This window comes from Perca fluviatilis, chromosome 14, assembly GCF_010015445.1.
Source record: "Perca fluviatilis chromosome 14, GENO_Pfluv_1.0, whole genome shotgun sequence".
Classification (NCBI taxonomy): domain Eukaryota; kingdom Metazoa; phylum Chordata; class Actinopteri; order Perciformes; family Percidae; genus Perca; species Perca fluviatilis.
The window spans coordinates 26,407,366-26,421,555 of record NC_053125.1 but is presented as its reverse complement, the minus strand read 5'-3'; the positions used below and the strand labels follow the sequence as shown (position 1 = coordinate 26,421,555).

Genomic DNA, 14,190 nt, shown 5'->3' with positions numbered 1-14,190 from the left:
TTTTAGACCTGTTAGACACAAGGTTTTTAGATATCAGTCGAACTAGGTTTAGGGTTTTGCTAAAATGCGATGTCTATTTGGAAAAACTGTCTTGCTGAATTTCATCAACTCCGGAAACAAGCTGAGGTACAGTAGCCACATGTTGTATAATCTTGTACGTGGTTTCTGTTACATAATGTACTGTAACCGCTGTATGCACTGGACCATGACGGCTATGGCTTCCGCTCAGTCTCTGCTGTTCTGGCTCTGTTGTGTTAATGTATAAAAACACAATAACTTATTTATGTTTGTATTCATTAATAATATATATTCTTTTTTATATTGTATTGCTTTTATAATCACTTTCAACATTTAATTCTTTTTTTTTTTCTCAACATCTTTCCTCGTGTGTGGTATTTAACTGATTGTGCTTTATCTGAGGTGCAACGCAGGCTGTGCCATCCTGTGCTGCGGAGTGGGTGGATAAGGGAAGTCCCGCCCAGTTCCTGGGGTTCCCTGAGATGGGGACACTGATTGGTGTGGCATGCTACCTCTGCCCCAATTGAGAAGCTTCAATGAAGTCCGCCTCCGGCTTAAATAGCCTGATTGATAGCAGCTGAGGGCAGCTGAGGACAGCTGCCAGACCAGATTTGTTTGTCTCGATGTATGAGTGAATGAGGAAGTGGGCCAGGGTTGAGCTTTAAAAACTGATATCCTTCTTGCATCTACCAGGTTTGTTTTGTACATTTTGTACATTAGGTGCAGGGGTGCTGTGAGTATTGTTTTTTTTTGTTTTGTTTACTAAGTATTTTAGTTAGAGAGCATTTTTGTTTATCCTTTTGTTTCATATAGTTGTAGTAGTAGTAGTCTTCCTTTTGAGGATCTCTTTTTGTTATAGTCTGTTTTTGATTTCCACAGCACCCATCGGCCAATTTTATTCCTGTTGTAAGTTCTTTTTGCCTTATTCTAAATAAATATCCTTTCAAATACCAATTAGATCTGGTTTATGTTCATGTCCTGATACCCCTAGGACTACAGGATGTAACAATTGGAAATATGCCATGTACTAGAATCTACACCACCCTCGACCAAGCTCCATTTAAAATTTGCTGAAGTGTTGTTGAAATTAAAATCTTAGCAAATAATTGTTGAGCATAATGAGAGATTATTAGATAAGTGATTATTGTGCAGCAAAGTGTGTGTATGTATGTATGTGTATATATATATATGTATATATATAATATATAAAAAAGAAACTATAAAAACCTGCTGTTAATACAATAAAAACATGACATGACCAAAGATTTTACATTACAAATGTGCAGAGTCATCCAAGAACAGCAGCCTTTTATTACGTGTGGCCTCTCTCCCACCCTGCCGGTCGGTTATTAGTTTCAAGTGTGTAACGGATGCGGCCTTGTGTCTAACATTCAAAAAGACGCTCAGATCTCAATAAAAAACACAGACAGCCGAGGCGGAGCTAGACGTTGCAAACATTCGGGGCTCAGCTAGGCAGATCCAGGGAGATTTTTTTCCTATTTATGGCAGCTATGTGCTCTATTTCTCAAGCAATTTCAGAATGAAATGTCTATAAAAGACGAGACATTCTGGGAAGCCGGGGCTATGAACAATGGAAGCCCGATATAAAAATGATACCCGATGATTACCTTAAACTAACAATGATTACAATATCCAGTATCCATCTGTGAAGCTCGGCTGTGTTACATGTGACCTCAAAGCTTCAGTGAATTAATGGGAAATAAAAAATAATGACACATTTTGGCAAAGAAAAAAACATGATAGTTAGCCGACATGCTGTTTTAAGCTCAGTTTAGACCAAAGATTTGCAACGAGACAAGTTGAGACAAAAATGTTACATTTAATAATGTACAGAAGTTAGGGTAGGAATTTAGCCTAAACAGCATCAGAGAGACTGAGGGGAAATGACACAAAGTTAAACATATATTAAAATCCTCAAAGATTCTTGGCTTTTGAGGAAACAATGTTGATGGAGTTCCAGAAGACATGGCTCGCTTCGCCCCTGCCGACAGATGTATGAGCAAGAGGGTCCAGTTTCACCACAAAGTTGTTTGTCCCAGTTGTTTGCATAAAGAAAGGGCTGCTGCAGTACTAAAGTATCAAAAGTAAAAAGAAAAATATGCGGTTTGTCACACAGTATTAGACTATGTTGTTTTGTCTTTAAATTTCTGTATGCACAGGAAGTAGGGATGTGTCATGTTTTGTCCACCTATAGACATGATCAGACTTTCACTGGTAATGATATGCTATGTGTAAAAGTGGGAGAAAACAGGCTACATAGTTAGGTTTTAAATATGATTCTTGGACAACGAAACAATAAAATATTAGATTCTTTGGATATTATGTCTCATCTTGGTGTTGGAGAATATAATTTCATATGATCCAGCCAAGTGGTATCAGTTTTTACTTGCAAAAATGGTCTGTAACCCAGATTTGCACAATACAAGATCGGGAAAATAAGAGAAGATATAGATAGGCAGATATAAAAATGATACCCAATGATTACCTTGAACTCACAATGATTACAATAGTCTGAGAAAGAGAAACTGATGAGATAAAGACAAAACAGTATCCATCTCTGCAGCTCGGCTGTGTTACATTTGACCTCAAAGCTCCAGTAAATTTGTGGGAAATTGAAACAATGACACAGCGGAAGTGTCAGCAATCTGCAGGATATAAAGACAGAAGCAGCAGAGGTGGCTCGACACACCAGCTGATCCTGAATCAGGTGAGTCTACTTTGGATTATCTTAATCAAACATTTTGAACACAGATTTATTTTGCAAGGGAAGACATGCAGATGGATTTCGCTTTTTAGAACTCTCTGTTGTTGACAGTTTTAGATTTTGTTGCTCCAATTTCAACAGGCTCCAGTCTCGGTTCATCATCATCATCCTCATCATCATCAACATGAGCATCAGCATGAAGGCGTTCAGCGTGTCTCTGACTCTCTGCACCTTTTTGACCCTAAGCAATGCCTGGTCCATCGACCCCACCAGCCCCACTTTTCAGCAAGGGGGCCTCTGTGAACAACTGAAGAATAGCGTCATTGGAGAGTTTGTCCCACAGTGTGATGCTAAGGGGAACTTCCTCCCACAGCAGTGCTGGGTGTCCACAGGTTACTGCTGGTGCGTCAATGCCATCACGGGGGAGGAGATACCGAACACGAAGACACCACCGGGCGTCACACCTGTTCAGTGTGGTGAGTGATGACGTGTGCTTGGGTGTCACATTATTGTTTTTGCTGGATCGAGTTCTTGGACAGTTCTGGAAACTAGGGAAGTACTTTTACTCAAGTACTGTACCTGTGTACAATGTTGTAGGGCTGCAACTAAGGATTAGTGTCACAGTCGATTGAGCTGATGAATATTTCCTGGATTAAGGGATTAGTTGTTTGTCAGGAGATGGTGAAAAAATGTGGATCAGTGTTTACCAAAGCCCAAGATGACGTCCTCAAATGGCTTGTTTTGTCTCAAAGATTCAGTTTACTGTCACAGAGGAGAGAAGAAACTAGAACATATTCACATTTAACAAGCTGGAATCCTACATTTTTACATAAAAATGACTCAAACCGATTAATTGGTTATCAAAAAAGTTTGTGATTAATTTAATAGTTGACAGCTAATCAATTGATCTTTACAGTTCTACAATGTTGAGGTACTTCTACTTGAGTGTTTACATGTTCTGCTACTTCATACTCCACTACTACTTCTACTACTACAGCCCTCTGCCAGGACCAGAGAAAGAATAGCACCAGAGTGCCTGGAAATTCTGTCCCAAAGTGTGACGCAAACGGGAACTTCCTCCCCCAGCAGTGTTCTAGGTCCACCGGGTACTGCTGGTGTGTCAATGTCACCACTGGGGTAGAGATACCGAACACGAGGACACGGCCGGGTGTCAAACCTCTTCAGTGTGGTGAGTGGTGACGTGTGGCTGAATGTCCCATTTTTAATTTTTGCTTTATTGTGAAGCTTTATTATTTTTTTTATTGGACAGTGCTGGAAAGTAACAGAGTAATTTTCCTCAAGTACTGTACCTAAGTACAGGGCTTAAAGGGTATCTAGTAGTTTTTTCAACCTGGACCTATTTTCCTATGTTTTTGGGAACGACGAGCGAGATCGCTGCAGTCTGCAGCGGCGAAACAAGCTACGATGTAAATTAATAGGGCAATTATCCAGCTTGTATTTACATCAACTAAAGTGCTTGTTTTGCCACTGACAGGCTCAGATTAACATTGCAAGTGTCTGACAACATTATGGAAAGGATTTCTAAGGAGGTCGGCCTTTCTGTTAAAGAGTAAGATACTTTTTTTTAAATCACTCTGTACCCACTAGACTCCATGTAAATAAACAGTAATTTTAGCATCGTAAAATACAATTTAATCAAAGTCGACGGAAAGAAAATAAAACTATGAAAAGCCGTTTTGGATCGTCTTTCCACTTTTCCAACCATCACAACTGTAGTTTTGGTTTAAATAAACACATAGTTTACCGATTTACATGTGAACATGTGTTTGCTCTAACACTCTACCAATGTTGTTCCCATCTGTCAATTAGACACAAAAACATAGGAAAATAGGGTCCAGGTCGAAAGAAACTGTAGTTACCCTTTAAATTGAAAAAAAAAATCCTGAGACTGAAACTTGGGGGAGTGTCGAAGAATGTCACAGTATGTTTCAATATGAACTTGTTGAATTTGTATGTGAATTTGACTGGCAAAACAATCAAAGTTCTTCTTACACAATATAAATGTCATAACTTTTCAAAAGTATGAAAAAATTTTGTTTTGGAATTCATTTTTACTTCTTTCAACCATATTTTATTTAAGAGGCAATGTAGATTTACATATTGCAATAATATGATCCTACGATGAATTATTGTGAAAACAAAATTGAAACTGATTCGAAACAGACAGCTTTGTCAAGGCAATTTTGTCTTATCATAGCTTTTTACACAGTGCCAGGGCCATTGTGAATGACAAATCGTGTTCTGCTATGAACGTACACACACGTACTCTTTTCCTCACCAACACGTCGGTCAGTGAATGCGCAGTGGCAGCGGTAACGTACTTGACGAGCAAGCACTTTCTTACCGCTGCTGTCGCACAGTATCTTCCTGGAACATACGCTACGGATTGTTGTGCAAACGTTTTTGTACGGTATCGTATGAACTCGTTCATGAGAATGCGTTTGAATGACATTTAAAAAAACTCTACAAAACAAAATAGCAATTTCACAGAGATTGTTTCATTGTTTTCCTCCTAACAATAATGTAGCAGATACTGCAAAATGCATAAATCCAGCTAAAAGTACAAGTTGCTTCAAATGTACAAACCTTTAAATCACCATAACCAATAAAGTTAGACAAGCTTTTCTTAAACACAACGTGACTGCACATAATTGAATATTAATCAAGTGGGTGATGCAGTTATTAAATGACTAATTGTGCAGCCCGGCCTGTAGGTCTGTAAAATATTTAAAATATATTTTTTGTAGTCAAGAACTCCTGCCCGAAGGATTGGTCCCATGTTGGAAAACGATGTTTCAGCTTCATCGACAGCCCGAAGACTTGGACTGAAGCCAAGGTGAGGAATGGTGGAGTGGAGCTGCTCATGCATCCAGTCATGTTGCAACAAACTGAACATGAGAATACTCTTTCCTCTCTTGTTGCCTCCAGGATTACTGCCTGTTTGAAGGAGCCAACCTGGCATCGGTCCACAGTAAGGACGAGAATAACTTCATTCAGATTTTGACCAGAGGAGACAACAACGAATTCCCCCTAACCTGGATCGGTGGCATCGATTGCATTAAGGTGTGTAACCCTATACGCACTTCTAGATTCTGTTACTGTAGTTTTTAATAAACTTAATTTTCCTCATGTCATCTAAAGCCTGACTGACATGAAACATATTACATGCTTTTTGCAAAAGTCAGCGAGGAATACGGATGTAACGATGCATGGCGACTCGGTTAAAATGGATATACATGTGTAACGATTACAAACGGTTGAGATCAAATTTTTTTTATCGCAATACAATTTTGAAATGGCCTAGGACATTATCTACTTCAGATTTCACTTCACTGTTTGACTTCAGACATCACTACGTTTTTTAATTTATTTGAAGAGATTTTTTTCTATTTAGTTAGTTATTTTGAGTTTCTTTTGTTTTTAAACGTATAATAAATAATTCCTTAAATATTTGTTATTTAGGATAATGTAGGAAAGCTTTTTTGGACACCCCTTTTGTCGGGCAGTTGCGTAGGATATGATCAAAAGTAGCAGATCTGAAGCTTAGAGAAAGTCTTGCACAGTGACACATTACGCAAGCAATAATTTATTTAGAAAAATACAGTTCGATCTTAGACCTTCATCAGGTAAGGTCTAAGATCGAAACGTATTTTTCTAAATAAATTATTGCTTGCGCAATGGTCAGTGTTATTTAGGATAAAAATACAGTATTAGTGTCACTTTTGATAACAGGACGCAGTTGCACAATTTATATAAATAAAGCAATATTTTTCAGTGATTTGTCTGCAGCTCATTCTATTAAAAAAATCCGTAGAAAATCATATCCTGAACTTCTATCGTATCCAATCATGAGTTGAGTGTAGGATTACATCCCTACTGAGCAGTGTTGGGCAAGTTACTTTTAAAAAGTAATTAGTTACAGTTACTAGTTACTTCTTAAATTTATTTTTTTTTTTTTAAATTTTTAAAAAATTTTTTAATTATTAGCGTTATAGTCCTACATTTTTAAATGCTCAAATGTGACCCCACCTCCACCCCTCTTTAACGGAACTTAAAATACATGTGCATGTTCAATTATTTGTGATAAATCTGAATATTATAATATAATGGACACTTAATGCATTATTAACAGAAACAATGTACACAAATCTAAACTATTTTAATGTTGCTGTGGGACAAAGTGAGACTAGCCTCCAATCAAATACCATGTATGTAGATTTAATGTTATATAGTGAATCGATACAAATAACACCTCAACAGGCCGCAACTGGGCAAAATTAAATTAAGCTTGTTAAGCACTATACCAAAAATAAATAACAAATATATACACTCTTTGTAGTGCAAATAACGTAAGTGGCCTAATGTTTATACTTGTGCGCCGGTGTGTGTGTCGAGCCGGCGTGTGTGTGTGTGTGTGTGTTTGTGGGGAGTGGGTGATAGAGCGAGGGAGAAGTGAGAGAGTGATGGTGATTAGCTTTGGAGCGAGTAGCGACTCTAGAGTCATAGTGAGAGAAACAAAGTGTCTCCCCTATGTTTTCTGACCAAGGTGAAAAATCTGTAGTAGGAAAGGTTAACCCTCTCCTTGATTTCATAATGCCATACCTGTCTCTCTCTCATTGACTGACTCGCTTGTGTTGTTCATTGTGTGTCTGACAATGCGTGCTTTCGAACACCCACCCAACTCTACCTCTGATTGGCTTACCATGACATTTCACTCAACCTCAGCCAATCGTCAGCACTTATGCGCTTGCGTTGTGCACTGCCCACTAACCAAGGAAGAACAGTAAAAAAAAAGTCTTTGCCTCTAGGCTCAGAAAATATTAAATTAATTACACGTTGCTGAAAAGTAACGCCGTTATTTATAACGCCATTATTCCCATCACTGCTACTGAGGAAGGGTATGTCACAGCAGAGATGTTCACAAGTAATTTTTTGGAAGTCCAAGTTGAGTCTCAAGTCTTTGAGCTCAAGTCCAAGTCAAGTCTTAAGTCTTTGAGGGGCAAATTCAAGTCAAGTCTCAAGTCTTTTGCCATGAGTCCAAGTCAAGTCTCAAGTCTCTGGCCATCTCATCTGTCCCTAACACTGTATTGTTAAATCTTATGAATTCATAGCATGTCCTGTAGCTACCATCCATACAGTACAGTATCAAAATCAGTTGTAGGATAACTTTATGGGGTCTACTTAACACATCCATCTAGCCCTTGGACCTGGTGAAATATTAACCTAAGTCACATCATATGGTTACAACTATAAAGATACAACGTGCCTGTTCCCAGCATTAGCACAACACTTTGCAATGGTTAGCTTGTTACCTGTGACGATATATGCTAAATGTAACGTCTTTCACTCAAATAAATGTCTAATGTCGAAGTGGAACTCAAGAGACTAGTGGCAGCGTCACACCAGTTACAGAACAACATGCATCTCAGTGTCAGTCCAAATTACACACAATAAGCAGTTTGAACTCACTGATGTAATGCAATCTATTTATTTTAAGTGTTAGTACGCTCAGTGAAACTGAATCCAGCGCGAGGGAGCCCTGACTCAGAGGAGGAGAGGTTAGTGAGGCCAGCGTCTCCACGGCTGGTGACAGTGCGCATGAATCCGCTGTGCCACGCATGGATGAAATAATTAAATAGTAAATAGGACTACAGTAACAGAAATATGTGCAGAATTAAGACAGTCAAGACGGCCCAGTGTTTGGTGGACTGGGTACACCTTGTTCACTTAATAGCCTACAAATCATCCACGGGATCAGTTACGCATCACATGAGTTTGCCCACCTGACACAGCATTTGGGGAGATGGATCCATGCGTCCCACCTCCTGTGCGCCATGGATGTCTGAGCCTTAGCAACTACTAACTATAAAGATACAATCTGCCTATTCCCAGCATTAGCACAACACTTTGCGATGGTTAGCTTGTTACCTGTGACGATATATGCTAAATGTAACGTCTCTTTCACATTAGTGTGTGAGTGACTGACCTATCTGGGTGCGTTTTGAGATGCCTACACCTTGCATGTAGCTGTTCGCTTACTACCACTATTTACAAAGTTATTGAAAGCAAAAATAATGAGAAAAGGCACAACTCCGGGAGGACTTGGTGTCGCCATGGTCAATGTATTTTTTTTTATATGTGAGTGCGTGCACATAAGGCATAACGCATGCGTTACGTTGCACATTATGGCAAAGGGCAGGGGACATGCAGCTCGTCATACGTTTCCCCAATATGTGCCAATAAAAGAAATTAGAAATCCATGAATGAATTGAGATTTAAAAAGCAATAATTCCATAAAAACATGTTGTTGACGAATCTCGAAGCTTGAGTCTGAAGTCTTTTGGGACGAGTCGCAAGTCAAGTCTGAAGTCTTTCAGGTCGAGTCTGAGTCAAGTCTGAAGTCAGCTGTTTGTGCGACCCGAGTCCAAGTCTCAGACTTGAGTCCCCATCTCTGTTTCACAGCTGACCAATAAACTTTTCCACCAGCGATGACAGTAATAGAAAATATAAGATCATAGAAAACCGTCAATGTTAATGGTTTGGTACAATAAAGTGTAATGCACCTGTAAAGTATGAATGTATTTAACTTTAATCTACTTATCTTATGTTTTCAAATTAATTGTCAGTCCTAAAATGTATTTATGTTGGAATGTTTGTGTCTTTCTATCCATAGTCCGGTTTTTGGATGTGGAGTGACGGCACCATGTTTAACTACGAAAACTGGTCCAAGGACTACAACTTGCGAGACAAAGAGAGAACAAGGAACTGTCTGGAGATGAATTATGGATGTAATAAACTACACAAACACACATATTTAAACCTTGCTCTGTTCACCTCTTTATTTCCTGTTAAAAATACCTGAAAGAGAGAACATTCAAAAATGACTCAACAGCAAACAGGAAAGCAAACAGTTAGCAATCATAATGGGACCAGAATTAGTTAAAGATGGGGTAGGCAGTTTTCTGTGTGTCATTGGGCAGAAATCCTTTAACCTTTCAGCATATTGCAATTTAAGTAATCTGAGAGAAAATAGATTTCTGCATCTCCTCTTGGCTCTGTTTTCAGGCTTTAGAAAATGGAACCTGTGACGGGATATTTTGGCCAATCACAGATCATTTCACACAGAGAGAGAGAGAGAGAGAGAGAAGCTAGTGAAGAAACTTGAAAATATTCACATTTAAAAAGCTGGATTCAGAGGCTTTTCATAAAAATGACTCAAACTGATTGATTATCAAAATAGTTGGCCAATTTAATAGTTGACAACTTATTGATTTATCTTTGCGGCTCTACAAACGACACAAACACACAAGTTGGAGTAAGTTGGAGATTACAGATAAAAATATATAAATACATAGATACTTAGGAAATGCAACACTTACTGGTAAATGTTTGTGTTAATTCACGAAAAAAAGCGTGTTAACATGACTAAACTCGACGCGTTTACACACATTTTATTCGTCTGAACACGAAATCTCTGAAGCGGTATTTGTGCCAATGGCCTTCCATACCTGCTACATCACTGACATCTGCTACATACCACACTACAAGTTTCACAAAATTGACTTTCAACTCCCAGAAATCCAGTTTCTGCTGACTATACATTGACTGCCAGGATTTTCTTTGTATGTTCAGCTTGAAATACAAATCCTTGAAGGTAAATGTTTCTGTCTATCTTCCGCATTACAGATCGCAAGAAGTGGGCCGCCGCCTCCTGCAATGACACTCTCCCTTTTGTTTGTGCCAAGGAGATCTGACACATCTGAGGAGGCCCGAAGAGCAAGATCTAACAGTCGGAGTAACGTAACCTCACTATGTAATCACACTGTGGGATCCAGATCCATTTACAGGTCCCACGAACTCTCTGATTGCTTTCTAGTTAGACAAGTTTAGCACGATCCACTATCAATCCTGTACCATGATGGTTGTTTAATACACATTGTGTTCATGATGATAGTGTATCTTGTTTAAAGCACAAATTAGTCCCAGCCAACTTGGAGAGGAGGCTCTTCTGTCTGTGTGAGGGAGACGACAGGAAGTGCAGTTTTGGAAATCTGTTCTGCGTTTGAACGAGGATGAAGTAAGAGAGATGTGAGTGAGCAAATCAGGGAAGTTAGAATATTTAATGCATCCTGTCAGTGAGCGGAGGAGTCCTTTCTTTAAGAAAAAGCTGAGATAGGGATGTTAATCAATGATAATGATATGCATTAAAAAAAACTCACTTGGGCCTGGCTCCGTTCCGAAATAATATGATCAATGACACAGTAATGTAACATGTAAAGTGTCTTCCACTTGTCAGAGCAACAATTAAGTACTGTACTAAGCCAACATAAATAATAAATAATATAATCAGAAAGAAATTTGTTCACATGGGGAAACCAAAGACTTTTGAACACCTGTTTCTTTAACATGTATATAAGAAACTAGCAATAAAAGATGATTGTCAAAAAGACCTAGGCACAATAAAGGAAGGGGAGTGAAGATGGGGATTAAGGATTGAAATGGTTCAAAGCCAATTTTAGATGTAGGAAACATGATATAAGTGTGTGTAAATGTGTCCAACTGACACCGGCCAAAATGCTGTATAAAACATTACATTCAGCTGTCTATGCCTGTAGTCTGTTGATGTGTCTGGGACAGCTTGGTTTACTTGTAAACATGTAATTGTTTAAAATAAATCTGCCTTAAGTGAACTTCTGCGATCTCTGGTGTCTTTGTGGAGACCTTGTCTGATAATTTCTGTACTGAGGCCGCTCTGGGGTCTCATGCAGTCAGCAAGTAAATGACTTTCAGTTTCATAAATAGGCCTTTTGCGTTTTAACCATAGACTGTCAAAAAGATGGATGACACGTCCCCACTTCCTCCCACTATTCAAAAATGAAGCCAATATACCACAGACACGGGCGCCGCCATCTTGTAATTTTGCAACCAGAGTCTGTGCAGCAGAGACGGTTTAGAACCAAGACGCCCCAACTCAGACTAGTTTCCTGTCTCTGTGTCACGTGGGTTTGTCCAGCCTCTTTAGCAGACCAGCGGCAGTCTCCAGAGTGTATTGATTCCAACGGGAGAAGTGAATGTCAACACAGAATAAGATTGATTCTTTTGCCTCGTAGTCACCAAAGTAAAATATTGGACCCATTTCTCACAAGCCAAATATCTCCAGAACATTTATACATCCACACAACGTTCACTACACGTTCAAATGAGGCCACGGCCCTTTAGGAGACAGGAAGTGTGCACCATTTCATACCATTGGCGCTGCTTGAAATGCACTGACTTTAGTAAAGAGGAAGAGGCATTTTCTCTATACTAAATTTAGAGCATTACACGCTGCGCCAATGGTATGTGGTGATACAAACTTCCTGTCTCTAAAGGGGCGTGGGCTCATGGATGGATAAGAAGTTTGTATAATTTAATGATATTTTCTTTTGCTAACATATATTTACACAGCTAAAAGACATAACATTACAAACATTTATTTTGCTATGGTGTTCGCTAACGTTAGCTTATCTGTGTTGTCGGATCTGGAGAGAGTTTATTCCTGAGACAGAAACTGGTCTCAAACAAAGTTAATTTCTTCCTGATGTGTCCGTCTAAAAAATGAATAAAATATTTACTTCGGTAACTATGGGACGAAAGAATCAAAATCTGTGTTCACGTTCACTTCAGATTGTGAGCATGGAAATTAACTTACGGGAGGAAAACTGTGCAAGTGTGTGCCTGTAAAAATGGATCAGTGCATGATGACGTTTAAAGAGACACAGTGAATTTGTCTTTTGCAGTTATTTGGACCTGTTAGACACATGAGGTTTTTTTTAGGTATCGTCGAACTAGGTTTAGAATTTTGCTAAAATGTGATGTGTATTTGGAAAAACTGTCTTGCTGAATTTGATCAACTCCTGTTTTGTTTTTGACTCCAGAAACAAGCTGAGATAAAGCAGCCACATGTTGTCTAATCATGTACATGGTTTCTGTTACATAATGTACTGTAACCGCTGTATGTACTGGGAAATTCAGTGGAAAACCCCAGTTGATCTAGAATGTGTTGGGTTAAAATTATCTCTTGCACCTCAAATGACTCTCACATTAATAGTCTTATATCGACCACCATCTGCTAACATAGACTTTTATGATAAGTTCAAGGAAATGTTAAAGCAGTGTGATTTTAAAAAGGAGGTTATAGTGATGGGCAATTTTAATCTACACTTGGACGATAACCGTACAAGGAAAAAACTGCAGCAAATTATGGATGGATTTACACGGATCACAAACACTTGTAACACCTTAATTGACTTGATCTTCACCAATCACCCGGAACGGATTACAAAATCGTACAATATGTTAACAGTTCTCTCAGATCATAATATGGTGCTGATAACAAGAAAATTAACTAGAAAGCGATTTGCAGCATATTCCGGAAAAAATGAGTTCACGGGCATTCCAAGGAGCAAACAGGAACAATTTCACACAGCAATAAGAAATATGAACTGGGACACTCTATTATTGGACAATGACTTGGAAACAATTAGTCAGAAATTCAAAAAAAAAAAAAAAAATGAATATGTAGTGACAATTAAACACAAAAACAGGAAGTGTTCTTTTCCATGGTGCTCAGTGATGATATCAAACAATTAATGATAGACAGAGACAATGCCCTTAAAAAAGCCATAAAATCAAAACTATCCTGTGAGAGAAAAAAATTAGCTTTGTTACGGAATAACGTGACAAGACAACTATGTAAAGCAAAGGCAGACTTTTTCATCACAACTATTAAAAATTGTCATGGAACCTCAAAAGCGATTTGGGAACAGATCAATAAACTAACAGGTAAAAATTCTTCTAGTAAGAATTCAATACAGCTAAAGAACAATGGCAAGCTTTTGCAGGATCCATCTGCTGTGGCACAGACAATAAATTAGTATTTTGTTGATTCTGTGGATACCATAGCCAAAAGTTTCCCTGTGAAATATAATTACCTACCTGTGATTAGCTCAGACTTGATAATTGAGCCCCCACTATATCCAAAATCTGTAACCATATTCGATGTTGAAAAGGTAATCACACAGCTTAAGTCTTCAAGAGCAAAAGACGTGAATGGGATGGACAAACTCATACTAAAACAAATAGGTCAATCAAACATTGGTCCACTAACACATATCATTAATGTGTCACTAGATCAAGGAAAATTTCCTGAGTCATGGAAATTTGCTCGTGTCATTCCTATATTTAAAGGTGGTAACTCCCTTCTTACATCTAATTACCGACCTATTAGCATTTTGCCAACAGTATCTAAAGTTTTTGAAAAACTGTTTGCTAAACAAATCACCAATCATCTTAATTGCAGCTCTTTTCCTTTGCACTCAATGCAGTGTGAATTTAGGGCTAATCATTCTACAGAGACAGCAACATGTTATTTTCTGGAAAAGGTT

The 14,190-nt window shown here is 38.5% G+C and overlaps 1 protein-coding gene across 3 annotated transcripts; it reads left to right on the top strand.

Annotated features, from left to right (window-relative positions):
* The first annotated feature begins 398 nt into the window (after positions 1–398).
* LOC120573296 (C-type mannose receptor 2-like) lies at positions 399–11,454 on the top strand. 3 transcript variants are annotated; one of them, XM_039822947.1, is made up of 8 exons: positions 399–711; positions 2,631–2,746; positions 2,885–3,219; positions 3,741–3,932; positions 5,512–5,600; positions 5,693–5,827; positions 9,438–9,552; positions 10,451–11,454. In XM_039822947.1, the coding sequence occupies exons 3-8, from the start codon at positions 2,928–2,930 to the stop codon at positions 10,516–10,518; spliced, it is 891 nt and encodes a 296-aa protein (XP_039678881.1). In that variant the 5' UTR covers positions 399–711; positions 2,631–2,746; positions 2,885–2,927; the 3' UTR covers positions 10,519–11,454. The 3 variants fall into 3 exon arrangements, with proteins under 3 accessions (XP_039678881.1, XP_039678879.1, XP_039678880.1); XM_039822945.1 differs by having other exon boundaries at positions 2,603–2,746; XM_039822946.1 differs by having other exon boundaries at positions 399–751; positions 2,603–2,746.
* Positions 11,455–14,190: the final 2,736 nt, after the last annotated feature.

Coding starts and splice junctions, on each gene's coding strand:
- LOC120573296 (XM_039822947.1), top strand. CDS start 2,928: ATGAGCATCAGCATGAAGGCGTTCAGCGTGTCTCTGACTCTCTGCACC. Junction 5,601..5,692: donor AGACTTGGACTGAAGCCAAG/GTGAGGAATGGT, acceptor TGTTGCCTCCAG/GATTACTGCCTGTTTGAAGG. Junction 9,553..10,450: donor TCTGGAGATGAATTATGGAT/GTAATAAACTAC, acceptor TCCGCATTACAG/ATCGCAAGAAGTGGGCCGCC.